The sequence below is a fragment of the Hypomesus transpacificus genome, chromosome 5 (assembly GCF_021917145.1).
Source record: "Hypomesus transpacificus isolate Combined female chromosome 5, fHypTra1, whole genome shotgun sequence".
NCBI classification, from domain to species: domain Eukaryota; kingdom Metazoa; phylum Chordata; class Actinopteri; order Osmeriformes; family Osmeridae; genus Hypomesus; species Hypomesus transpacificus.
The window spans coordinates 2782146-2808730 of record NC_061064.1 but is presented as its reverse complement, the minus strand read 5'-3'; the positions used below and the strand labels follow the sequence as shown (position 1 = coordinate 2808730).

Here is a 26585-nt window from a genome sequence, read left to right as displayed (position 1 = left end):
TGCCATAAGGAGAATATCCACCCAAGACTATCTGTTAACGGATGTTTGTTTGAAGACAATAATGTTAAAACGTTGTTTAGTTTCACCCAGTCACATTAAAATGCAGGTGCACTTGCGATCAACACCAGATAGGGCTGTGTTTCCCATGGCTTCAGTGATGTATTTTTAAGATGTAAGTCAGAGAAGGACTGCCCCAGGCAACCCAGAGAGGCGATGGTGTTGAGCTCGCTCACAGCTCTCTATTGGCTGTTATATTCCGTCTATTCGATCCAGGTCCACCCTGTCACAAAATGTCACGTCAGTGTATTTGAGTCTGTATTTTGCTTAAATGTTTCAGACACAAGCCGTTATGCAAGGGATTATTGGGGCAAATTCCAACATCTTTGCACAGTTATGCAACAGATTGCTTATAACCTAGTACTTCTCAAGCTTAGATAATTATGTGACATTAAAACAAGCGCAAACACACACAAACACACACACACACACACACACACACACACATACACACCATATTATACTGTCAGTGAAAATGTCACTGTGCTTTGACCTCCTCCACTGCACTGCCTGGAGGCAGTGAAGCTACACTGTAGGGTACCAGAGGAAATAACAAGATTGTTAAACACACTTCACTATACAGCTCATGGTAGAATCATTTACTACATATATCCCTTGATTTTAAAGACTGTCCTTCAAAACATCACAAGAATGTTTTGATTTGGAAATAAATCTCAACCATAGTATCCATTAATGTAAGGATATTCATCCCATCTATATATTTCTGCATACAGAGACAGTCACTTATATGTGATTTTGTTGTGTTTGTACTCAGCTCACAGGTGACAGGCCATTAGAGAGCCCCCAGGGTCTGTCCTTTATGACGGGACGGGAGAGATTAAACTCATCCAGCTGCCAGTGTGATCTCAGTCAATCAAAAGAGCGCTTATAGCATCTTAATCCCAGATCATCGCCTTTCCTAAATACCAGTGCCGTCCAGGGTCCACAGGGTATAGAAATAGCCCATACTGCAACCATAGCAGCTAGGCTACCAGACGTAGTTAGGGGAAAACAGATGAGAATAGACCTACTGTTAAAACCACTCAGACAACTGAATGGATACTTGGGCAGTCAATGAGATTTACAGACAGGCAGGATTGTACTGTATTGCACGCCTGTTCATTCATTCACTTATTCTGTCAGAAAGTCTGTGTCACCAGCTGTTATCAAATAGGTCTCAATGTGTAGCAAAACCATTTCAGTGCTGTTGAGGGGTTTTCTGTGACATCCCCATGGTTATTATCTTTGATTATGCAACATTTACAACAGGATGAACATGTCTGCTTTTTATTGACTCAGTTGTTGCGGATAGAGCCAAATGCAGAATGATAAATGTTCAGTTTACGATTTTCTGATTGATATCAGCAATTTCTTGATATCACCATTTTATGAGTTCCAAGCAACATACAGTTTTGAGTGTTTTCAGTGTTGTATATCATAATCTTTCTCTCTCATCAATCCATGTTTAGGGTCACTTATCGAAGGATTGATTACACAGGTACGAATGGTGAGATGGTGTGACAGCATCCATGTGTTGAATTCTCCCATAGAAGAGAGGTGTGTTGTAAAGTGGCAAAGGATAGTGTGAAAGGAGATGCTTGTCTTGTTACCAAAACATCAGCCCAGCCCATGCCAACTACATTGGCCGGGTTTCCCAGATTCGTTAAGAAGCTCTTAACGCTCAAAGCTTCTTAGGAGCGTTCTAAGAATGCTGTAGTACGCTCTAAGAACGTTCTTAAGAAGCTCTTAGCGTTAAGAGTTTCTTAACGAATCGGGGAAACCCGGCCATTGTCAGTTGGCCCGTTAATGAGGCATACTGAGGCTGCATGTCTATCTCACTCCGGCACCCAATGGCACAAATGGTTAAAATGTCTCTGTCTTTGATGAGGAAGACTGCCTGAATTGATCTTCAGATCAAGTGATCTATTTACCATATCAGTGTCTGAGTATAGACACATTCGATCCAAATATACCATGGTTATCCATTGTTGATCTCACAGTGATGATGATGAAATGTATTTAAGGGTCTGACTTCTACAGTCTTTCATTCCTCTCTTATTTTTCCTTTATCCGGGCCTTCCGTTAATCTGGGCAGATGTAAGCTGGTAGGGCTGCAACACAAATCCCCCTCTGTCCCTCATTTGAGAGAGATATAAAGAGGGGATGCAGATTGCTGTCTCTCATCTTCAGCAAAACAAGCATTGCGCTTCAATCCGTCTCTCCTCTTTTTACTGTGACTGAATGAAGTGTGTGTCACTTTAGAGTTTCGATACAGCTTCATTCTGGATTAAGACTTCAGAAAAGAGCCATCAAAACTTGTTGATGTTTTACAGGTGTTTTGAATCAGAGGGACCAGATACGTTTTTCAGTTATTTCTTTTTTTACTCTCAAAGGTGAAATATCTCGACCTTTTGAGAGTGAAGAGAGCAATACTGGATGGTGCTAGAAGCAACCTTATTTATACCTTGATTTGATCATTTAGTTTAACACTTTTTCTTTTTTTACAACAATGCAGTAAGAAAAATTGAGGCAAGAAGTAGAAGTTAAGGACCTCTCTTCCAATTTCACACTGGTAAACAGACTCATCCATCATGTTTGGAGGTCGCGGTGGAGGCAAGGGAGGCAAGTTCTCAGTGGAGGACCTGTATGGCATCAGCAAGAAGCCTAAGGCTGCCGGGGTCACAGTTTCCAAGGCTGGAGACCGGGGAGGTAGGAGTCAGGCTCAGAGGAAAGAATCACAGGACCTAGCCAGCCAGATTCTGGAAGCAGCCCATCAGCTGGTGGAGCGGCGTAGACTGGAGCTGTACCTCAGAGAGTGTGGCCTCTCCCTGACTGACTGTGAGGCTGAGCGCACGGCCATGGTGTACAGGTGAGAGGCAGAGATAACGAGAAGAAGAGAGAGAGGTGAAAGGGAGAGAGACCACACATTATCATTCTCTGTGTTGATTTATTGATTGCTTATTTCATGTGGTCGTGTGCCAAAAATACCCTATTCAAATGTGTTCTTTCACAAAACCTTCAATTTATTCCATCTGGTTTTTCTAACCAAAAATGTTGTGCACGGAGTTTGAATACAATGGAATAAATGGAGAAAGACACTGAGAAGATTGGATTATATGCTTACGAAAGAGAGGGAGTAGGTTATGGGTTGAGATAAATTAAATGTCTGGATTTGGGAGAGAATGAGGGAGACACAGTCTGCCCTCATCACCAAACCATCTGGGAATAATCCACTCTCAAACTGCTGTTTGAAGTGCAGCTATGACAACAAAGTACCAATAGTACTTTTGACTGTCCTATCATACTTGTATGTTTATTTTCACTCTCAGGAGAGGATGGAGGGGAATGTACTGACGTGTTTTATAAGATATATTTCACCAGTGACAATGACAGATGTTCCATTTCCTAAAAGAGACACCTTGCAGTTCCCCTGTTCCCCCACTAGAGATCAACACAGTGACCAGTATTACAACATTCCTTGACAGAGAATCACAAATGGTCTATTGCATTGTTGTGATTGTAGCGCAGCAAGAAAGAAAAGCCCTTGTTTATTTCTTAAGTCCGATTGACTGGGTCAGTGTTCACAAGATGTCAAATGTCACATCCTTTGACAGTCATCCATCTTTATTATTTCATGACTAACATCCCACTATTCCTTTATGATCTTTTATGGAAGTTTGACTTAAGGTTAAGGTTGGGGTCAAAGATTATGGTTACGGTGCTTGCTATTACGAACAGAGGGTGAAGGTTTGAGCAAATAAGGGCATTAATCTTACGATCAGAGCTGTCAGCTATTGTGAGTATTTCGGTACATACAGCTAGAGGGGATCTGACCATGGTGCTGAAATTCGGCCAGCTGTGCCCCCTGTCTAAAGTGTTTGACAGAGCCAGCTCAAATGAAGATGTGTGTCCAATAAATCTCTTATGAAAGCCACTTTCTGGTCCAATCCATTGACATTGTAGTCAATATTTTAGTAGACTAAAACCTTAAGGATCAATCCTCAGGATCCTCCTGAACATTCTCTCTCTGTAGTGTCTGATTCCACACTCGCACAAATGCTCACTGATTGGCTTGTGCATCCAAGGTAACTTGTGATTGGTTCACACCTGTGTCCGTGCTCCTGCACCCATTGACATTTGGAAACGTTTTGTAGTCGGCACATGTAAATTGTGAGTTATTGTTCATGATACAATATCAAATGTGGATAAAGCATTGCTTGTCATACCTATGGATGGACTGCTCCTTAGTAGGCTGGCATTAGTAGGCTTAGTAGGCTACCCTCCTGCATGATCAGATCTGCTAAATGTCATTGTATTTCAGAAAGACCATATTCAACCATGGGTATGTCATGTGAAAACAGGTTATATTATACAAGACCTGCTTAACGGGTTCCCTTCCAAGGTTTGGTTGGCACACTGTACCTCGCACACCACCGTCGTCCCCCTGGCAGGTCTCCTGGGAAACCGCTGCTCCCTCTCCACTCTCATTCATGTTTCCCCTGCATGCCCGAAACTGCATAATACTGTACCACTCCCTCGCAGTCTGTGGAGTTAATCAAGAGATTGCTCGACTTGCGTGCTTTATTGCCATGAGGAAGCAAGTGTTTATACAGGGAAGGCAATATGGATAGGGCGGAGAGACCAGAGACGAAAACATGAATTGCAGGATAATTCATATGAAAGGGGCAGGGTCTGCAGTTTTTTTTATTTATTTAAAAAGGAGTGGTTATTAGGGTGTAATGAAAAAACGGGAGGTTCTGTGGCTTCTGCTCTTCCTCGGCTGTAGCACCCTGTGCTGGATTGAGGTCCGTCAGTGCAAATCGATCGATTTTTTTTAGGAGGCGTGCCACTGTAACCTGCTAGTGAGGATTTAATCATTTCCAATATTGTATTGTATTATTCTTCTCTATCCTGATATGCAAATGGAGCGTTTTAGCATGCGATAGGTAGTCTGTGGTAGGGTATAGCCCTAGACCACATCAACGCGCGAGAAAGAGAGAGAGAGGGAGAGAGAGAGAGAGAGAGAGAGAGAGAGAGAGAGAGAGAGAGAGAGAGATGCGCCTCTTGCAATCATCGACTTTGCGTGTCGTGATAAACATTTTTGGACCCACCGAGAGGAGAACCAATGTTTGTAATTTTTATTCTACAGAGCGTTGGGATCATCAGCAGTTTTAATTAAGCTGTCGGGAAATACATCGAATGTTATGATTAGGCAAGGATTTGGCAAGCACTAAATGTATTCGCTGATCGTTTTGTGAATTGATTAAGCTATAGCATTTTCTGGATCCTTTTACAGACGTGAAATATGTTGCCACATGGGTAACCAACCGATATTATCAGCATTTATTCTAGTTCGGCTGCATTATTCTTCAAAGTAGGCTAAATGAGATAGTCCTACAAATTGGTGCTGCTGATGTGAGACTGGACACTGTGTTCGATAGGGAACATTTTATGAATGTATGAGGAATCTATGTTTGCCGCGTGTTGAATTCCGTGAGTCGATTAGTGAGTGTGCGAATTCTCACATTTGTATTCGTTGTACTTGCGACGCAATATGCCAGGCGAGGCCAGGTGCGAGGAAGCCTGTAGCTACGATTGTGCCGTTGTTGCGGCACACTCTGGGTCTCTAGCTGGACTCGAGACCGACAGAACTAACCTCAGTTTATAGCTGAAAAGAAGAAATCCAGCTGGTGAAAGCTTTTTACCACCTCACCCAAAGGCTTACAGAAAGAATTTTCGTCTCCTCCACAGTATTTTCGTGTATCTCTGCGAGATAAAGCCAGACCGGCGGATTGCATCCGTTAACAGTTTCAAGTGAGGAATCTGTTGCGCTCTTCCTGCTGTGTAGTGTCCGGCTGAAGCTACCAAAACCCCGCGGAGCTGCGCCCAGTATCATCCTGCTGAGTATCCCCATCAACTCCCCGCTGAAGAGTGTAGGAATGTCCCAAAGAGGGAGCTTCTTGTGAAACTCCTAGTCTTTGTCTGGCTTCATCACTAGACAGGAGTCAGACCAGACGCTGACTCTGCGTGCCAGGTTAAGGCCTGGATTGTTGCCCGGCACCCACAGCTTCTGCCAGAAAACACAAGCCTGCCCGCTTTGATACTTTACCTGGAAAGCTTTGCTTCTCAACTACAACCACAGACAGGACAGGACCAACCAGAACTGCTTTTAAATCCCTCTAGCTTTTTGCAGACCAATTCGCATTTTTGCATCTGAGTCTAAATAGCATCTCAAAGAGCCTCTAGAGACAATTGTCAGGATGCAGGTGTCTTTTGCCTGCACTGAGCACAACCTGAAGAGCCGCAGCGAGGATCGACTCTGCGGCCTTCGCACTGCCCCACCACCAGGGGGAGGCAGTGGGGGAGGAGGTGGTGGAGGGAGCGGCCAGGGAGGCAATGGCAACTACATCCCCCAGGGCTCATCCAAACCCAGGGACGTGCCAGGGTCACGCCCGGCCCCTCACGGTCATGCCCACATGAAGGAGGCCATTGGACGCCACAGTAGTATGAAATACAGGTGAGCAAGCGAGGGCCCAGACCCCGTTCAGGGTGGTTGGGGCTGGAGGGTGGGCTTCAACGACACCCTAACCGAGGCAGTTCACATTGACATAATGCTATCCGATTGCATGAGAGGACTTGAATAGGTTCTCGTGTGGTGGCAGTATAAAAGCTGGTGGCAGGTTGACCCTCTGGTGAGTGATAGATTATTATGATGAACGAGCGAGACAAATCGTCTCCCTGGAACACGATGGCAGGTCAGGTTACCTGTGAGCACCTCATCTCTCCAGGAGAGGCTTCACTGTCTGCCCTGGACGCAGGCCTGCCTGGCCCCGTTTCATTGAATTTCAATCAAACTCTTGAGTTGTGATAGCTGAGTAGTGTCCTTGGCGTGAATGTTTTGTCTTATTATTATTCTTTTTACAACGTGGCAGAGAAAGCTTGGTGTATTTTATGTAGCACCAAATTTATATTGCCTGTCGTGGAGATCACATTTTAGATTCAGCTTGACTGGGAGGATACTGTAATATGGATTGAGCTGTTTTATAGTCACATGTTGGAATCAATCATGAATTTAAATTTAAAGATACTGAAAGAAGAATAATAGGAGAATAAAATATAATTTATTTTCTCTTTTATAAGAATGGATCCAACGTCAGAGACGTTTCTAAACCGACCCAGTGTGTGTTATTCTGAATCGAGGAAGAAAATGCCCATAGCTCAATCCTGACACCATTCTCCTCACTCAATTAAGTTTTCGCTTTAAGAGGCTGTTTAAATAGAGAATAGGCACAGAAGGAAATGGGGATGTCACAATGAAGTGTTTTTTTTTTGTTATGCGCACATTCATTTAATTGGATTGAGGATTTATAGCCTGGTTACTGTTTTGTCCTCATTGGATTTGTCTTCAATCAAGGAGACTGTATGGAATATGGCCAGTGGTAACACCCAGCACATCTTTAGTGTCTCTCTTATTTCAGGACCAGAAGGAAGCTCTGTGCCTTATGAGTGTCCCCTTACCCCCCCCGCCCCTCCCCACACATGCACACACACATACACACACGCTTTTTCCTGGGGCGTCGGCACCACAGTGAATTTCACAGGCCTTTGGATGACAGAACACTCTGCTCTCGTTACTTTCTTATTTGAATTAGAAGACCCATCATATTTTTGTCTTTGCAATTGTGAGTCACTTATCAAAAATGACCGTTTATTTCTTTTTTTACCCCTATCTGTTTCAGTTTGAAGATGCAACTAAAATAACATTGTGATAATGAACTATTTCATCTGTTCACAGTTGAAAGTGAAAATCTGTCTCCTTTACTAGCTAGAAAACATGACGTTTGAGTAGGAATGTTTGAACCCTTTCCCTCTCAAAATATAATGTTAATGCACTGCTAAACCGGTGCTCGTCTCGGTTTAGCACAGTCATATGTCATGTCTGAGCAGGGATGTCTTCTGATGCGTGGCTGGGGGAGCAGGTAGTGATGGTCCTGGCTCTAACCCCGTTCACATGCCCTTCACCCTGTGGGACCCGTGGGTGGGAGATGTGCTGGTTGATGAGCCAACTCCCCCTATCTTACCATGGCTCCTTCTCTGCATGTTACCTAATTGCCCATGCTAAGTCATTAGTCTGGGCATTCATTAGACTGAGGGGGACTCCTCTCCAGCAGGCCACTGACCTCCTCGCCCCCTCCAGCCCCCCCACCCTTCACCCACCCCCTCCAGCCCCCCCGACCAACCCCCTCCAGCCCCCCGCCCCCCTCTCACCACCGTCCCTCCCTCCCCGCGTCACCGCTCCTATAAACCATTAACTCCCACACTCAGTCTGCCTCAGTCTTACTCCACCCCAAGTTAGCTCTCTCCCTGTCTCCCTCGCCGTTTTCACATTTTGGCCTCTCTGTGTCTCTCACTCTCTCCATCGGTCTGTCTCTCTATCTTACTCTCTTTCTCATCATTGTGTTATCTGTCTCTTTCCATCGGTCTCTACCCCTCCCTTCATCTGTTTTTCTCCCTCTCTGTCTTTCTCTCTGATACACCCTCTTACTTTCCTCTTTTCTCTGTCAACACTTACGGTGCATTGCAGCATTCTCTGCACGCTAGCTTTAACTAGCTGTTTCGTTCGTAGAAGCAGATATTTTGCAGTGTAATATACTGTAGGTTTCACGTGGTTTTCAAATATATTCATTGTCAATTGTTTGATTCTTGCCACAGTGTGTGTACCTCTGAAGAGGGTCTGTGGACTGATTCTCTCAAAAGGATGTTAATCTTCCTGTCCCAAAGACACACTCCAACTAGTGATATCCCCTGGGTGTCTCCTGCCTTGTATCTAAGTCCTGCTGAGATTAAGAATGATTAAAAAGAATGATTAAAACGCATTCGTTCTGTCAGAAAAAAACAATGTTCACCCAATGCTTCATTGAGGATAGTCTACGATTAAAAGGCACTTATTCATAAAGTGAGGAATGGGGTTACTAATGAGGTTATGGGTGTTACCAGATGACGCACATAATTGCAGAGCAAAACAGAGAACGAGTGCGTGTGCCTGTCACTGTGTTTGCACAGCTGCATCTCTGAAAACGCATCACCCCAAGGAGCCGAACGTACGTAACCATCTGTAGATATGTCTCCTACGAGTGTCTCAGGTGAAATCGAATCGCGTACGTCAGCAAAGACTACAGTGCTGACTGCACAGTGAAACAGAACCACCAGAGTGTGCATTGTGTCTGTGCTCCTGTGCTGCTGTGTGGAACAGGCGAGCCCCTAAAATCTCCTCGCCGGCGCTTATATGATTTATAGGAAGAGACAAAGTGGAGGAAGAAGAACACAGGAGGCCATATGTGCTGTGTGAGGAGAATAACAACATCTGGGTTTCTGTGTGTGCATGAGTATGCATGAATGCACGCATGCATGCATGACTGTATGCAGATCTGTGTGCGTTCGAAAGCAGCGTTCCTATCGAGCATGAACGCCAGCAGACCAGCCGACAGACCAGCTCCCGTATCCTATGAGCATTCGTGTCAGGTCTGTGTTATCTGTGGGTGTGAATGTGTATGGGTATATGTGTGTGTGTGTACCTGTGTGTATGTGTGAGTCTCTGATCCCCCCAGAATCACAGATAACAGCGCTGCGGACTGCAGCACTGCAGAGTGGGGGGGGGGGGGGGGCGTGGAGGGGGTGAGGGGGGGGGCAATTGTCACACATAGCAACAGTGACACTCAATCTCAGTTATGTAGTACCAAAAGGAAGTGTATGACACAGTGTATATAAACTACAACCCTGCTTTTACACTATATCTTCACAACCTCTCACCAGTCTGTCTTTCAATTTAGGAAGATTCAGAACAGTTCCGTTTCTAAATATCGCTCCTCAAAGTGACATGAGGCCAATGTGTACGGTACACTATATGTCCACAGCTTAGATGTATAGGAAGCAATTAATTGAATATACTGTAAAGCGCCCAAGTATCTTTCTGTTCAGCCTTTTACATGTGCCTCATCAATCACCCATGCACTTTGTTGAAACCCAATAAACACACGCATTTCACGTCACCTGAGTAATTCACACATTCGCACGGCAAACACATGGAGAGTAGCACACATATGCACAAATCTAAAAATAGCTCTGGCCAGGCAATGAAAATAGAGCAGGGGGAAAATAAAGCTGAGCTCGTCCGCCCGGATCTAAACGCTCTGACAGTCTGTCTCTTTCCATCGGGCTATTTGTGGCGGATACAGGCAGGCAGAGGGGCGAGGCGCTGGAGATGAAAAGACGACGAAGAGATGAGTTCCGCTGCAGTTGGGCTGCCTCCCCAGCTGGCTCCCGGTCTAATTAGGATGGAGCAGAGCGCGTGGTGGAGGAGGAGAGCAGGCAGGGAGCCCACAGAATCTCCTGCTAAACAGGAGGATCTCCTGCGGAAAGAGTCCTCTCACCCTGCTCTCTGTTCCATCTAAGCTGCCCTGCATTGGGTACATGCACGGATGTGGCATGGCCGTGCAGTTAAGGACTGAGTATGGATAAGCAGTTAAATCACCCCCACCCCCCCCCCCATCGCATTGCTTATTATATAGTACATGTCAACCATGTTGTAGGGCACAATGCTCTCCAGTTGTCCAAGGGATGGCGTATTACTCTGAACTGTGATGTAAGAAGTGTAAAAGGTCAACATGTTTAACAGTGGCTGGGCACTCTGTTGTTACGCATTATTTTAAAACAAAAACCACTTAACAAGATTGCACAGTGGGTCTCACCGTAGCTGGTATTAGTGTTTCATAGCCACACATGCTGAAATATAATATACAGCTGTTGACATTGACCTTAGCTATAGGGGATACTGGATAGTCAATCCTGTGCCGACAAATTGGATGTGTAGAAAGTGCAGTTGGAGTTTTTAGAGAAGGTATAGTCATGTCCATATTAATGTGTTCCTCCTTGAACCCTTCTTTGTTTTCCCCCGCCTCCGTTTCTCTCTCTCTCTCTCTCTCTCTCTCTCTCTCTCTCTCTCTCTCTCTGTGTGTCTCTCTCTCTCTCTCTCTCTCTCTCTCTCTCTCTCTCTCTCTCTCTCTCTCTCTCTGTCTCTCTCTCGCTCTCTCTCAGAAACCTTGGGAAGTCAGGGCTGCGTGTATCTTGCTTGGGGCTGGGTGAGTAAAGATGGTTCCCAAACAACACCATAAACATCTTAGAAAAATGTATCAGGCACACAGAACAGCTCAACAGGACTCATTGTCAATCTGTCTGTGTCCATTTGTCTACCTGCAGGCACCTGGGTGACATTTGGATCACAGATCTCAGACGAGGTGAGGGCCCAAACGTTTTGTTTCCATGTCCTTCTCTCCCTCCCTCTCTCTCTCTTCCATTATTTCTGTCTGTCTCCCCCTCCCCCCCCCCCTCCTTTCAATCCTCATTATTGCTCTTCTCCCTTTTTCTTTGTCTCTCTCAGTAGCTATCTCTCTTGTCCCCTCAGACCGCTGAGAACCTGATGACCATCGCCTATGAGAACGGTGTGAACCTCTTTGACACGGCGGAGGTGTACGCCTCGGGCAGGTCAGCTCCTGCACACATCACCCCTTCTCTGATCGATACGGCTCTTTTATCTCCCCTCTCTCTATCTTGCCCTTACCTTTCTCTCTGACACCATTCATTACCTATCTCTCTCTGTCCACAATCTCTCCGCACATGTTGTTGTTTGTGCGTCACTGTTGATCTGAAACGTTGTCTTTCCCCTCTCCGCAGGGCTGAGATCACCTTGGGCAACATCATCAAGAAAAAAGGATGGAGGTGATATTACTCATGTGTCTCATGTGACTCAAGTGCATACGAATAGTTGTCTGTCTGACCGCGTCAGATCAAAGCTTTTTAATGTTGTTCATAAGCACAGTCTGCACAGTGACATATGGGGCCTCTTGTTCACATGCAGTTCAGTTCATAACCTCTGTGGATAACAGCATGTTTCAGATGCGGTGTCTGACAACGCATGACCCCCCCTAACCCCTCTCCTCTCGTGTTTGGCAGACGGTCTAGCTATGTGGTCACAACGAAGATCTACTGGGGTGGCCAGTAAGTAAGAGGCCAGAAATAACATCCAAGTTTCTGTCATTGTTCTGGCGACTCAGACAAACTATTGTTGGGATTGTTCCCATGATGATGTACTTTATCACCCCCACAGGGCAGAAACGGAGAGAGGGCTGTCTAGAAAACACATCATCGAAGGTAGAGAAGAATGATCTCGCAGGACATTATGTGATTGGAATTTGTACGGGGGGGGAGCGGGGGTTACGTGATTCATGACGATGAATATAAACTATCTCTGATGCAGGCCTGAGAGGATCATTGTCCAGACTCCAGCTAGATTATGTGGATATTGTCTTTGCCAACCGTAATGATGTCAACAGCCCCATGGAAGGTCAGTTACCCTTTATCAACACTACAAGATGCATGGTTGATGTTTCTGAATCTGTGCTGGTATGATGCCTCCTGTTATAGTCAGATGTCTGTCAAACAGCACCTCACAGCCTGGCTAGTCCACTATTAGTCAGCTCAGTTTCCTTACAAAGCTTTGAGAATGAGTATTATTTATATCTTTTGTTGAACGACTGTAGCCTCGACAGTGCATGTGTGCCCTCTATAGAGCTTCATGGTCTTTAACGTCATACGTGTGTTTGTTTGCAGAGATCGTCCGGGCCATGACCTTCGTAATAAACCAGGGAATGGCCATGTACTGGGGAACCTCTCGCTGGAGCGCCATGGAGATCATGGCAAGTTCCCCCCCATCTCTCCCTCTCTTTTTGGCACACCTTCTGCCCATGAGGTCATATTAACACCTGCTCTCATCTCCCGATGACATAAGGCTCAGCGAGGGGTAGTGGGGGATGCCCACACTAATGGTGTTGTTCTCCCTCCCTGCCCCTAGGAGGCGTACTCTGTGGCGCGCCAGTTCAACCTGATTCCACCCGTGTGCGAGCAGGCAGAGTACCACTACTTTCAGAGGGACAAGGTGGAGGTGCAGCTTCCTGAGTTATACCACAAGATAGGTCAGTCACAGTACCACATGACCAGCCTCATCGTTGACTGTCCAGCCCGAAGCAGTAAACATGTACTCTCTCTCTCTACTCCTGTGAAGTCACTTATCACATGAGGATCTCTCATGTCAGGCCCTGCTTAGATAACCCTAGAAGGGAGAGGCGGAATAGAATCCTGCCCGGAGATGTTTTATTAAGTTTAATATGACTCACACGTTATGTGTTTTTTTCTCAGACTAAAACATGACTTTTTTTTTAACAACAGCCTCTCTTTTTGTTTCAGGCGTTGGGGCAATGACCTGGTCTCCCCTTGCATGTGGGCTGATCACGGGGAAATACAGTGAAGGTGTGCCTGACTGCTCACGGGCATCCATGAAGGTGAGTTCTGTCATGAGGGCAGGGTAAAAGGGAGGGGGAAGAATTCTGTGGGTTGGAAACACTGTCTTTTAAAACCTGTGTTTTCTCTCCATTGCGTTTCTGTGATGGACTCAGTTCCATCATTAGTGTGTGTGTGTGTGTGTGTGTGTGTGTGTGTGTGTGTGTGTGTGTGTGTGTGTGATCTCAAGGGAGTCAGGTGGCTGAACGGTGAGGGAATCGGGCTGGTAATCTGAAGGTTGCCAGTTCGATTCCCGGCTGAGTCAAATGCCGTTGTTTCCTTGGGCAAGGCACTTCACCCTACTTGCCTCGGGGGGAATGTCCCTGTACTTACTGTAAGTCACTCTGGATAAGAGCGTCTGCTAAATGACTAAAATGTAAATGTAAATCTCCCCTGAAGGGCTACCAGTGGCTGAAGGAGCGAGTGAACAGTGAAGACGGTCGCAAACAGCTGGCCAAGATCAAGGAGCTCCATCTGCTGGCTGATCGACTGGGCTGCACTGCTGCCCAGTTAGCCATAGGTACATAGCCATATGTGCATGCATGCGTTCACGTGTGCGTGTGTGTGTGCATCCGTGTGTGCACTGTTGCCCGTGTGTATTGTACACTCTTCCATTTATCAACACTTTTCGACGTTCACGATTTTTATGTGGGTATTTTCGTATCCAAGCCCAGTTCCGTGTGTCGGTCTCTAAGCGTCCGTGTGTGCTGCTCTCTGTGCTTGTTCTCCAGCGTGGTGCCTGCGCAGCGAGGGGGTCAGCTCGGTGCTGCTGGGAGTGTCCAACACTGAGCAGCTGGTGGAGAACTTGGGTTCCCTCAGGGTAATGACGCAACCCCTGCACTGCACATCGCTCTGACTTCACTCTGCATTGCATACGCTCCTCAACCACAGCTCGTACAAAACCACTAAGTAAAATGTCCTATAGTCAACCGTGAAAAAATCTCCATCTTTGATCATTTTTTCGTATTTTTATTATTATTAAACTTTCCCTTTTTCATAGTAACTGTTGAGTTGTTACAGAATATACAAAGTAGCACTGAAGCATGTCAAGCACCTCTGTACCCTCTGACTGACAGACTGTCTCCAACTTCTACAGGTCCTGTCCCAGATGACTCCTCAGACTGTCACAGAGATTGATGCGCTCCTGGGAAACAAGCCCCACTCAAAGAAAGAGTCACGGGCATGAAAAAAACTACAGAACAAACAGTGAGATTAAGTCAGGGGAAGATGAGGAAGAGAGACGAGGACACTGGGGGACGCGTCGTTCGGCCCTCCTGGCGTTTGGCCCTCCTGTATACTCAACAAAATGCATGTCCTCCGCAACATCGTGCTTCCAGTTTTTGCGCGTTTCCATTCTGCGCATTACATCGTATCATGTATGAAAAAAAAAAAAAGGAAACCTTTCAATGTGAAAAAACAAAGGTTAGGTTCTTATATATTACACATTAACAAGTCTTCACTGACTGATCACTGCTAAGAAGAGGGTGTGGCCATCAGGTTTCTGTCTTCCCAAGAGACCAATGAGACAGCTGGAGAAGGCGAGAGTTGATGGGGGAAAGATGGAGGGCCTGTAGTTGTCTGGAGGACTGCTCAGTTGCCTAAGTTTCTTTTCTAGAAGACTGAGCCCCTTTCACTTGACTGTAACTGAGGCTGTCGTAGTACACACTGTCCCTGCAGTGGCTTGTTACTGTAGTCTCTCTGAGGTTAGGTACCCAGCAGAGAGCCAAAGGTTAGCACACGTGTGTGGCCTGTCATTACCCCCTCGTGTGCATGTGACTGGCCTGCCAATTTGTGTGCTTGAACAGCAGTGTCTTCCTTTGCCTCCTCTCTGTGTAAACTGTGCGCATGTCCCTTTAATTAAGAAAGAACAGCCCTTTCAGGGCAGTCAATGTGGCATGGCTTTTGTGGTTTGTGTAGATTTGCTGTGCCCCTGTAAGCGGTCTCATTGCACTAAATGGACAAGCAGGCTGATCTAGGGTATGCGTGGCTGGGCGCTTTAGTCTCACTGACTGCTTGCAGCACGCTGCCAAGTCCAACTCCATTAGCCTATGTATTATCCTATATTCTATATCATACAATTTTGGCGTTAATGACAATGAAAATCAAGGCTTCTCCTTGTTCTCTTGGAAGAGCTGTTTATTTCCCTCTAAGAGTATAGACGGAGTGGACTGATGAAAATATATTTTCACCCCAATGACTGAGACAGTGGGTAGAACAATGTATGGTGTTTTGTGATGCTAGGTTTTTAGCGAAACCATATAATATGTCATTCATCATTTTCCATACTTAGAAAACATTATTCTGTGGCAAAACTGATATGTTTAACCCATCTAGCCTGTGGATTCTACTGTAGGAAGAGTTAAAAGAGTATTAACGACTCTTCTAGAGTCTTCTCTGAGTAGAACGTAGCATTAGAGAAATGCAGGGTCACTGCACACACTGTGTGTCAATGAAACCGACTCACATGTTAATCGATTTGTAAATCCAAAAGAGTATTTCTATCTTTCCTAAAAGATGCAACAAAATGCACAGGATAAAAGGGTCATCAGGATTTAGACTGGAGGAATTAAATCCTGTTTTTGGAGTCATGATTGTTGAGTTTAAGATGATGAAATTCAACATACTTTGTGGCACAGTTCACAGTGGTAAGAGTGAGGCAGATTGATGTATTTATGTTGTCTTCTATTGAGCAGGCTGGACACATACTTTAGCAGTGTAAGTCTTTATTTTTTTGAAATTGTCATTTTTCTTTTCTGTATAGAAAAAAGATATTACTGCTTCTTGGGTTTATTTTGATCTATGTCATGTTAACTTTGTCATGTTTCAAGAGGCTCTTATTTTTGATCTCCTGTAGGTTTTTTGGAAGTGAGTTCTCTCATGAGTACCTGTGAATTTGAATAGAGGAAGATTCGTCCCATTATTGTTATTTCCCATATTGATGAGAGCAACCAAGTGTGTACTGTGCTTTTTGATACAGTTAAATGTTATTAATGTTCATATTAATTTGCATATGTAAATACTCTACTGTTCTTCAGTGGATTATGAAAAATGCTGACTTCATGTTTTACTCATGTGGAAAGATTCTTATATTAACTGATCCAATAATATTGATGCCTCTATGTTAATGTGATATGACTGACAGGATCATAGTTGACAAATACCCATGTATATAAATACTTCAATCACTCCAGAAGACTGTAACTTTGCCTGCATAACTTATATTTTATTGTCTTGAAACTAAAATGAAAAAAGAGAGAAAGAAGTCTTGTACTGAATGTATCATGCTTGCCCTTAAAATACCAGAGAAAACTAACTTACTTTAACTCCCATGTCTTTTGTAGATGTTTTTTCTAACCAGGTCACACAGGCCAAGCTGCAATATTTAATACAGATATACAAATACATGTACACACACACATTCACACTCCCACTACACATGGATTCATAGCTACTTAGAGTATTACAAGACACAGGCGCGGACGGTCATAGGTGCAGACCGTTTTCCAGGTTTGCGGATAAAATTTACATCGCTATATTAAGAATACATTGCGAGTGCGTTTTCAATCATGGCCAGTGACCACAACCCTTCCTCTGTATTCCTCCAGGGCACTTACTATACATGAAATGAGCTGGTGAGTCAGCCTGTCCTTTCTGTACAACACCCACTATGTGCTTTATGTGTTTGCCCACCCCATTTCTACTGTCTATCAGCAGTGTCTGTCATCTCCTCATGCAGATCTGACTGTGTCCTTCTGCCTTACTACTATGTTGAAGTAAACACACAGAGACAGCTGGAGGTCTGACCTTTACGGGGGGAGAGAGAGAGAGAGAGAGATCTAGAGAGAGGGAGGGAGAGAGAGAGAGAGAGAGAGAGAGAGAGAGAGAGAGAGAGAGAGAGAGAGAGAGAGAGAGAGAAGAATCAAGGAATATATTAATGTTGCAGCACAGATATGACTTACACACCAACATTTCAAAGTGTGTTTATGACAGCCTGCTAAGTCATAATCAATAAATAAAAGAGCACATATGCTTTTTACATAGTGTATTATTTGTCACTATAGCCTTCTAAAATCGATTATTGACAAAAATATGAGTGGGACTTTTGATTCTCTACAGAGATATTGAAAACTCCACCCACCGCGGCAGCCCAAAAATACAAAACGTGCTAGCCTCCTCCAACAACTTACTGCGGTTGCGTAAACCCTCCCATTTATTTCTATAAACAAATCGTACTTCCGTTGGTGGTCATTCAATCCAAGATGGCTGACCTTCTGGGCTCAATCTTGAGCTCGATGGAAAAACCTCCAACAGTCGGCGACCAGGAAAGCCGACGAAAGGCCAGAGGTATAAGCCTGATCTTACAGACAACGTTTGGTCCTACGTTAATTTTTTGGGAATGTAACTAAAGAAAGTAAATTTGATGTCATAACTAAGATATAAAGGCTTATTCTCTTCATCCTTTCATACCCTAGTATGTCTGTGTGTACGAAATTAACCAGTCATGGAGGACTATTTGCCCTTGTAGTCAATTTCGTTATCGTTTTGTACTTTCCATTGGACATAAAAAATATAATCTAGCGCTCTTATTGGCCCAACGATCTATCATGTAAGCATCGTGTAGGACGCTACTTGCTGTAGGAAAAGCTCCACCCCTTTACAACTATGCGTTTTCGTCATGTTAATGAATAATGTAGTAGGCCTTAATGTTGCCCGTACATATTCCAACGGAGTTTGACATATTTTAATATTCTGATGGATATGCCTATTGATTTTTTGTTATGATCAAATAGTTAAATAAAAGTGAAGTATGTTGGTGCCAATATTTACACATTTTTACCGTTTAACAGAACAGGCTGCACGCCTCAAGAAGATGCAGGAGGATGAGAAGAAAAAGAAAGCAGAGTTCAGAAAAAAGGTCAGAATCTCTCCTCTTCAGGGGTTTGATCATGCGTTTTTTTGCCCGTTCATTTCACTCAATGTTCTGTCATACCAAACCAATTATATTGTTGTTTAATATTATTCTGCCCATTGTCTACTGAAGATCCGACTAAACTCCACCTCTGTTTTCAGATGGAGAAAGAAGTGTCAGAGTTCATTCAAGACAGTGCCCAACAGAAGAGGAAGTACAATCCTATGGGGAAGATTGAAAGGAGTATATTGTGAGTGAACATCTGCATGTCAAGAGTTCAATAAAACATCTCTCGAACAATATTAACTACCCTTCCTGTCTGGCTGCAGGCATGACGTTGCAGAAGTGGCCGGTCTGGCATCCTTCTCCTTCGGCGAGGATGAAGAGAGTAGATATGTCATGCTTTTCAAGAAGGTCAGTATCCGTCAGCGTAAACACTTATATTCATTGTAATCTTCACCGTCACCGGATCATCATTGACGCCCCCAAAATATGCACTGGGTTCCCCTGAGCAGTTATGTCAGCGTTGTGTCCCTGATTTGCAGGAGTTTGCGCCATCTGACGAGGAGCTGGAAGCCTACCGTAAAGGAGAGGAGTGGGACCCCAAAGTGGCCGAGCAGAGACGTAGGCTCAAAGTAAGGCGGGAGTTAGAGAGGTTTCTCACTTCCAACCAAACACCTGGAAACACGAACAATCTGCATTCGGAATTAGAGGTGTATAAATAGGCTGCAGAAAGATCATGACGTGACAGATGTGTGTTTTCATGCGACGCTCAGCTTCATCACAACCCTGGCAGTGGGCTCCGGGTTTGGAGCTGTTGCCCTGTGGAAGTGTCAGATAGTGATCTTTGAACCTGGTTTTCGCAGGAACGGGCTGCTTTGGAGGAGGCGGCAGCCAGCAAGTCAGAGAAGCGAGCAGCTTCTCCCAGCTCCAATTACCGTGACAAGTACAGCCATCTCATCGGCACCTCTTCTGCTAAGGACGCCGCACACACACTGGAGGCAAACCAAGCATACGGCTGTGGTAAGTGTAGAGAGCATGGGATGTTTTCTCCAGAGAGTTCCATCTTTTCAATCCGCACTCGGCTGTGGGTTTGTCTGTGTGTTTGTCGGTGTGTTCCCACTATGTTGTCTGAGTCTCTGGCTCATCTCTGTCTCCCCCTCAGTGCCTGTCGCTAACAAGAGAGACACCCGCTCCATAGAGGAAGCCATGAACGAGATCCGGGCCAAGAAGAGGCAGAAGAAAGGGGAGGAGGACACAGGAGCAAGCAGCACTAGTTAGTGTGTGTGTGTGTTTGTGTGTGTGTGGGTATGAGAGAGTGCGAGTGAGTGTGACATTATGATTGAGGAGTACCTCTGTCAGAATCTCTGTTGTACAGTATTTACCGACAGTACTAGAATATTCTACACCTATACTACTGTTTTGAGCCTCAACGGGAAAGACAATCTTATTGCGACATCTAGTGGCAGTTCTTTTTTAAAGTTATTATGTATGTAATCTCAAGTTTTTTCCAGTCGACAGGAAACTTTATGTTAAGATGACATCTGTTCAGAATGAAACCATCTTGATGAATATTCACATGAAAAAAATCGATTAAAAATTAGGTTTTTTTCAGACCGTTTTAAACTGTCAGGTGCAAAGGCAAGTCTGTGACTGTCTCTGCAATGCTTCATTTTATCAGTTGGGTCTGAAAATCAAATTCCAGACATTTGGTTACTGCAGTCCCTATACAGAATTATTGGCCATGTTGTGGACATTACTATTGCTGTGTAAAAAATAAAAAATAAAGCGTGTTGTTCCATGTTTTTTCTTTACCCAGTTAATAGTCGTCAGGCATCAACAGTTTTATCTTATTGCAATGTTTCAATAAAAGATGACATGTCCAACTTATTTCTGTATGTGTGTTGTCTGTGACCTGCTAGAACAACAAAAAACTTACAATTCTTGGAGGTACAACTTTAATTTAACAAATCCTATTGGGATAGTTAATAGTAGTCTTCTAAAGCCGTGCTGGTCGACAGGTCAAGTTCCATCTAGGTCTGTTGACGCGTTCTCGTAACAGTGGAAGCAAACTTAGTCTCCTACGTTGCCATGACCATTTCTCAACCAATGTTGAACACGCTCGGCCTCTGGTACGTCGCTGATGTGGCCTTTCTCTTCGACTCCGGTTAATATTAGGTCTGCCTCCTTGTGGCTGTGGCCCCCACGTGCATCCTCAAGCTGGTCATTTCCTTGAGCAATTAACGCCTGTTGAGCACGAGTCATAACCATGATGAGCCAGGCGCGTCTCAAGACGTCGAATGCGCGTTATTATTCACCTCAAACAAATAAACCAATTTCATTATGATGTAATACACGCTGGTGAACCCTTTGCATCGTTATAATATAACGGTTCGGCCTATAGGCTTATGATGCCTACGGCCCATTGTGGGATGGAAATTAGTCCACATAAATATCTTTAGGATACAGTCTTTCTATGAAACCTACATTTAAATAAACATCTCAATGGAGCTTATGGGGTAGTGGTTGTTGCAACACCAAGATGTGTGCCACAGTCTTGTTTTATATAATTATATAATACATTTTATGATGCCATACAAAATAACTAGTTAGTGTAAGTTCACTCATGTCAATGATGCACTGAAATTATGACTGCACCAATCGTTAATGTTTGGACATTTTAGTGTTCTATCCTGTAGGAGGCGCCTTAGATAAACCGAGAATAAATGCGTGATTTTATGTGAAGTTTCACACTATCCTGGGGTTTGCTTCGCAGTTCGCGGAATTATTTTCGATTGGAGAATCATCCCGAAAATGAGGCAAATTCTCCTATTAATTTGCTTCAGTTGGCTTGCTGATTGTGGTGCGGAACTTCGTACACGTGAAGGTATGACAGTGATTGGAAAAACCGTTATATTAAATTGATTAAACGTACTAGTTTGAATAACTTTAAGGATAATTAACCTTATAAAAAGACGTATTGATTAAACTGACATGCGTTACGTCTACGCCGCTCTTACCTAACGTTTTTTTCAGCTTAAAAAAATTGCTTAGCAAAAATACTTTTCATGTGGTCGAACGATTCAATCAATTATATATGCCTTGATTGGAGTGCATCTAAGGCAGCGATTCGTTAACGTGAACTTCTGTGATCATCTTATCCCATTTATTTTCTTCAGCAGCGTTGGGAGTTGTCTGCTCTTTTAAAGAAAAAACATACCGACCCGGAGACAGCTGGCATCCCTATCTGGAGCCTTTTGGATTCATGTTCTGTATGCGCTGTGCTTGCACTGAGGTAGGCTATACTACATACTGACTGACTAACCCACATGGATGGATGAAGCCAGCAGACACTGGACTACAGAAACAGGATTTGTACCTGCAGAGATGGGTCAAAACACTGCTGCTAACAAAATTATAACTATAACTTACATTTCTACTTAACAATTTTGAGTTGTTCTTATGATAGTTTCTGACAGAGTTGAGAGTTTGAGTAGCCTGGGTGCTGGTGTAACATGTGCTTGATGTAATGGCCACATGTGTCAGGTTTAGTGGGTGGTATTTCTGTGTGTGCCTATAAACCAGGTAACGCGTCTCTCTCTTAGACAGGCAATGTGAAATGTAACACAATAAAGTGTCCAGCTCTTCGCTGTGAGAATCCTGTGACTGATGCCAAGCAGTGTTGCCCCCGTTGCACAGGTATCTTCTCAAAAGCACAACGGAACACATAACCAAACAGTTAATTGGGCCTTTGAAGTTTGCAATAACACCTGCGTGTCAAAGGACATGGGTTTCCTAACTCTTTCGCACCCTTTGTAGTAACCCAGCGGTAAACTTGTAAAACTTCCTGTGTTTTCTGTGGTTATTTTTGGTGTGCGGGGAATGTTCTCTGTGAAGACGAGCCTAGGATTCCTGCAGGATTGAGAGCCCCAGTGAAGTCCTGCAGGTATAATGGGAGTATTTACCAACCAGGGGAAACCTTTACCAAACTTGACCTCTTCCCATCCAGACAGACTAATCATTGTGTCATGTGCACATGCTCTGTAAGTAACCCCGTATTTTCATCTACTTTAATAAAACTGTTTATGTTTATGCAGAGGATTTGACTGTTATAATAGTTTTTCCGGTTTTGCCAAAGAACATTGTTTTTCTCCCATGCTGTAGGTTTATGGCAATTTTCCAACGATTAGATCCGATCCCTACTTTAATCCAAACATAATCCCATTTCTATAATATCACTATCTACTTCTCATTATCTTCAGAATGGAAACATCTTCTGTGCTTTAAAAAGCTGCCAACCGTTGACCTGTTCCTCACCAGTGTCCATTCCAGATACATGCTGCCTGGTTTGCAAAGGTTAGCCACACTTCTTGGTTTTGACATGTTTTTATTGACTATTGCATTTGCATGCTTTTAGCGACTTGAAAATGGCATTAAAACACAAATGTTTGTTTTATGGTCAATGTATTTCTCTTGAGAGAAGATGGCGGCATGAGTGAGTTTTCTACGGCTGAAGATGGAGGACAGCAGTTGAACCGAGGAGTTGTATGTGCTTCGACTTTTCGTTGGATTAACTTGTGATTTCGTCTGTTCAAGTAGACAAATACTATGATGTTATATTGCTTCAGTATATTAAATAATATTTGAAGTTTAATTAAAGCCTTATTCCTATCAATCAATCAATCAATCATAATACAACCCCTCCCCCCCAAACAAAATCTTCACCCATGATACATCTGAAAGTAAACATCTAACATCTGTGTATAGAACATGAAGCATGGCCTCCCTCCAAAGTATTGACATTGGAATAGCAAGGGATGCCAAAATAGCCCTATGATGACTGGTCCTGTTTGTGTGTGTGTGTGTGTAAATACACCAGAGACATTCCGTGGATCAGTGTGCTGCAGAACAGCTCCGAGAGCGATCTGTCAGGGGGACTCCGTCCACAGCCAGGGTCACCCCCAGAGGGCTGAGCCTGGCCAAACTGCACCTCAAAGGGGGCTCAGAGACCACAGTCAAGATCGTCCTCCAGAAGAAGCACTGGAGAGGTGAGACGCTCATCTGTGAGACAGTCTGTGTGCACACAGTCACCCATAAAGCTCAGGGATTGCCTCTTGTATTGGACTGTGTTGTGGGTTTTAATCGATTTTTCATGCTGCTCTCAGCTTGTTTGTACAGCGGCAAGACATATTCCCATGGGGATGTGTGGCACCCGGTTCTGGGGAAGGTTCTAGAGTGCATCCTGTGCACCTGCAGAGATGGCCTTCAGGACTGCAAACGGATCACGTGTCCTGGCCAGTATCCATGCGATCATCCTATGAAAACAGAGGGAAAGTGCTGTAAGATTTGTCCAGGTATCTCAGTGCGGGTTACAACAACACAGTATTGTTTTTGATTGACTGGCACACCCATCGAATGATTATAATCGTCGGGGTTTGAACATGACTGAATTGCTGTGTTGTTACCGTAGAACTGAGACCAGAAAACAGGACGGACTGCTATCATGGGCACGGCAGTAACACCCTCTTGGTGTACAAAGTGGAGCCATCATCCAAAGTTCACCCAGAGGACATAGTTAGAATAATTGCTATTGAAAGACAAGGGACTGCTGAAGTCGAAGTGCAAGTGTGGAAAGCTGTAGGAGGTAACTGGGGTTGGGGCTACCATTAGAGGACCTGCCAAACAGAACTGTTATTGCAGCATTGATGAGAGTGTGTTTGGTCATGATACACGGTGACATAATACCAAATCTTTAAGAGACTTCATTTGTGAATTGAGTATGTTTAATTTTGTGTTCTCCACAGGTGTTTTGCAAATGATAGAGACTGCAGAGACTCAGAGGAAAGACGTTATGGATCATCCTGAAAACTACACACTATTGACAACACTCACTGAAGGTAGTGCAACGCTCACCCCAGTGCTGCAGCTTTGAATAAGGAGTCGATGACTGGCTTGCAACTTCTGTGCAATTATTTAGGGAACACAGCTTAACTCCGGTCACTGTTGGCCGTGACCACTCCGTACATTCAGCTCTTCAACAACTAACCCAGCCCCTGCTCTTCTCAACCTCCCAAACTCCAGTTGTCCCCCCCCCTCTCACGAGACAATCCCCCCCAATAGGTCTCAACAATAGAACCACATTAATCTTGCTGGTAACATTAGTGCATAACAACAACACATGTAAACATTTGTCTAAATGATGAACTCACAATAACAGGGACACATTAACTCAGCATGTTACAGTATTATAATTATTCAGCTTGCTAGTACTGACCCCCTTGCTAATCGACAGATTACATTTCAAGCACAGGAAGTAAACAAGATAGGGGTCTTATTCCCTTTTGTGTCAAATGTCATGTGAGCTATTTGTTTGTTTCTACACAGAGATCTGGAGGACTTTTAAGGATGAAGGAAATAAGCAGAGTGAATTTCCTCAGACCATCATCTGTGACGAAGGCATAAAGGAGGTAGTCAAGTTCTTAAACCCAGAACAGCTGGACTCAATTTGCTCAATTTAATTCTTAACTTAATCCTCAGTCTCAGTCTGTATTTTGAATCGACACTTATAAAGACGTCATCTGAACACAGCATATTCACATGTCAACAAGTAGAAAGGTGTTTTAGTTTTTTGTATTGTTATGAGGACTATATTCAAACCTAACTCACAATGTAATTTGAGATTACTAGTAGTCATCAGAATTGTTGTCCAGATCATGTTTGGTAGTAGACCCAATGTGCCTCTGATTAATCCACAGCTTCTTGTTGGCTCGTATTGTCCAGGCCGATTTAATGTGACTGCAAACCATGATTACACTTTTCATAAAATATTTCAACCATACGAAACATGAGCACATGCATATGATATAAAACTATTTTACATCTGGACTGAAAAACACATGAAAGCAAACTGTTTGGCTATCACTGATTCTGGTAAATACTACTGTTTGAAATATTATGGAATTTTTGAATGTACCAATGAATTATAATCATTATATTTATTGTAAATACAAATTGACAGATGTAATTTTGTGGCTGAAATGTAAAACGCTTGTGCATTTCATACATGGTACTATGTATATATCTATGGTTGTATTTGAATGTGTGAAATAATTGCAGAAGAGCCTAAAGCAGTAGTGCTCTGAGGCATGGGTTCAGTGCGCTGCCATAGCCTTGATATTACCTGGATTTACTGCTGATACTATGAAATATCTTGAAATGAGTAAACTGTGGCACAGGGGGTCGGACAAACTGTGTTTAAGATATACGTACCCGACACTCTGCTTGTTGGCATCCTGAGGAATTTGTGCGTACAGACCGGCTTTGATATCCAAGCCAAAATGCATAGAAAACGTGAAGTATGTGTATGTAAAGACAGTCTATGTCTGAAGTTTCTGTATTCTAAATTCTTAAATGTATAATCTAATATATCATTTTCTTCCTGCTACAGCGTTTTCATTAATTATTTCTAGTGAATAGTTGAATTGGTTGGGTGGAAGGATTTTCTGTTTCATGCAATCAAACATTTGTCATATGTTGAGCCAGCTTTTCAAGGCCAGTTTTTTGCGGGCCAATTTTCCATGAGATTGTGTGTGGGATTTTGGTACTGATGTGTCCCTTTAGTACGGATGCAGAGCATTCTAGCACCTAAAAGTCTAAAACAAGTACAACAGTACCTGGAGCAAGAATTCCTGCACAAGACCGGCTATTGTTTTCCCCTGAACTAGCCTCCATAACCTGCAATCCAGGGGAGAAGGTTTGTTTGTGCCTTCAAATTGCACTTGTAATTTGGATTCATGCTCCGAAGATAAAGTTTGTTTTCTCAAGGGCTATAATGGCCTGAAGGTATGAGTAGAACAAAAGAGCAGTGTGATTTTGATATAAATGTGGGTCAGAAGTTGGAAGCACATCAATGTTGTTAAGACAGCCTGAAGAGGGAGAGGAGGTTCAGAGTAACACTGGGAAGTTTTTAGGATATATATCAGCCCCATAGCCCATAGTTTTTATAGTAATGTTCTATCCTTAAGCAAGATGGATTTGTATTCTTAATATTTATAGTACCGGGGGAATTGTCATCTTTGGTCTTGAAAAACAGAAAATATAACTTTTCCACAACTTCAACGAACTGTTGTGGGTGCATAGTAGGTGAAAATAGCTTGCATTTATCCTTATAATTCTGCACGGCCAGCAAATGATCTCATCCTCCCATGTCTGCTTCATTGCTGAGGAG

The 26585-nt window shown here is 43.8% G+C and overlaps 3 protein-coding genes across 4 annotated transcripts; all 3 read left to right on the top strand.

The window, feature by feature from the left end:
- Positions 1-4659: 4659 nt before the first annotated feature.
- On the top strand, positions 4660-17260 carry LOC124468135 (voltage-gated potassium channel subunit beta-3). The gene is made up of 14 exons (XM_047020734.1): positions 4660-6574; positions 11152-11195; positions 11314-11351; positions 11519-11598; positions 11788-11832; positions 12067-12111; positions 12221-12264; positions 12371-12457; positions 12724-12809; positions 12965-13085; positions 13357-13451; positions 13849-13969; positions 14181-14269; positions 14546-17260. The coding sequence occupies exons 1-14, from the start codon at positions 6318-6320 to the stop codon at positions 14633-14635; spliced, it is 1242 nt and encodes a 413-aa protein (XP_046876690.1). The 5' UTR covers positions 4660-6317; the 3' UTR covers positions 14636-17260.
- A 417-nt stretch (positions 17261-17677) lies between these two features.
- spag7 (sperm associated antigen 7) lies at positions 17678-20248 on the top strand. Its single transcript, XM_047020735.1, has 7 exons — positions 17678-17793; positions 18297-18364; positions 18520-18608; positions 18688-18772; positions 18904-18993; positions 19225-19381; positions 19524-20248. Exons 1-7 carry the CDS (start codon positions 17709-17711, stop codon positions 19637-19639), a joined length of 690 nt encoding a protein of 229 aa, XP_046876691.1. The 5' UTR covers positions 17678-17708; the 3' UTR covers positions 19640-20248.
- Positions 20249-21066: 818 nt separating this feature from the next.
- chrdl2 (chordin-like 2) lies at positions 21067-25802 on the top strand. 2 transcript variants are annotated; one of them, XM_047020306.1, is made up of 11 exons: positions 21067-21245; positions 21541-21653; positions 21964-22057; positions 22256-22401; positions 22621-22714; positions 22842-22903; positions 23238-23406; positions 23524-23712; positions 23829-24002; positions 24163-24255; positions 24743-25802. In XM_047020306.1, the coding sequence occupies exons 1-11, from the start codon at positions 21173-21175 to the stop codon at positions 24874-24876; spliced, it is 1341 nt and encodes a 446-aa protein (XP_046876262.1). In that variant the 5' UTR covers positions 21067-21172; the 3' UTR covers positions 24877-25802. The 2 variants fall into 2 exon arrangements, with proteins under 2 accessions (XP_046876262.1, XP_046876261.1); XM_047020305.1 differs by having other exon boundaries at positions 21538-21653.
- Positions 25803-26585: the final 783 nt, after the last annotated feature.

Bases quoted from the DNA above. Each gene is read 5' to 3' on its own strand.
- spag7 (XM_047020735.1), top strand. From the start codon at position 17,709: ATGGCTGACCTTCTGGGCTCAATCTTGAGCTCGATGGAAAAACCTCCA. The intron at 17,794-18,296 runs GTATAAGCCTGA...ACCGTTTAACAG, and splicing joins AAGCCGACGAAAGGCCAGAG to AACAGGCTGCACGCCTCAAG. The intron at 19,382-19,523 runs GTAAGTGTAGAG...TCTCCCCCTCAG, and splicing joins AAACCAAGCATACGGCTGTG to TGCCTGTCGCTAACAAGAGA.
- LOC124468135 (XM_047020734.1), top strand. From the start codon at position 6,318: ATGCAGGTGTCTTTTGCCTGCACTGAGCACAACCTGAAGAGCCGCAGC. The intron at 12,265-12,370 runs GTAGAGAAGAAT...TCTCTGATGCAG, and splicing joins TAGAAAACACATCATCGAAG to GCCTGAGAGGATCATTGTCC. The intron at 14,270-14,545 runs GTAATGACGCAA...CAACTTCTACAG, and splicing joins AGAACTTGGGTTCCCTCAGG to GTCCTGTCCCAGATGACTCC.
- chrdl2 (XM_047020305.1), top strand. From the start codon at position 21,173: ATGAGGCAAATTCTCCTATTAATTTGCTTCAGTTGGCTTGCTGATTGT. The intron at 21,654-21,963 runs GTAGGCTATACT...TCTCTCTCTTAG, and splicing joins TGCGCTGTGCTTGCACTGAG to ACAGGCAATGTGAAATGTAA. The intron at 23,407-23,523 runs GTGAGACGCTCA...TGCTGCTCTCAG, and splicing joins CCAGAAGAAGCACTGGAGAG to CTTGTTTGTACAGCGGCAAG.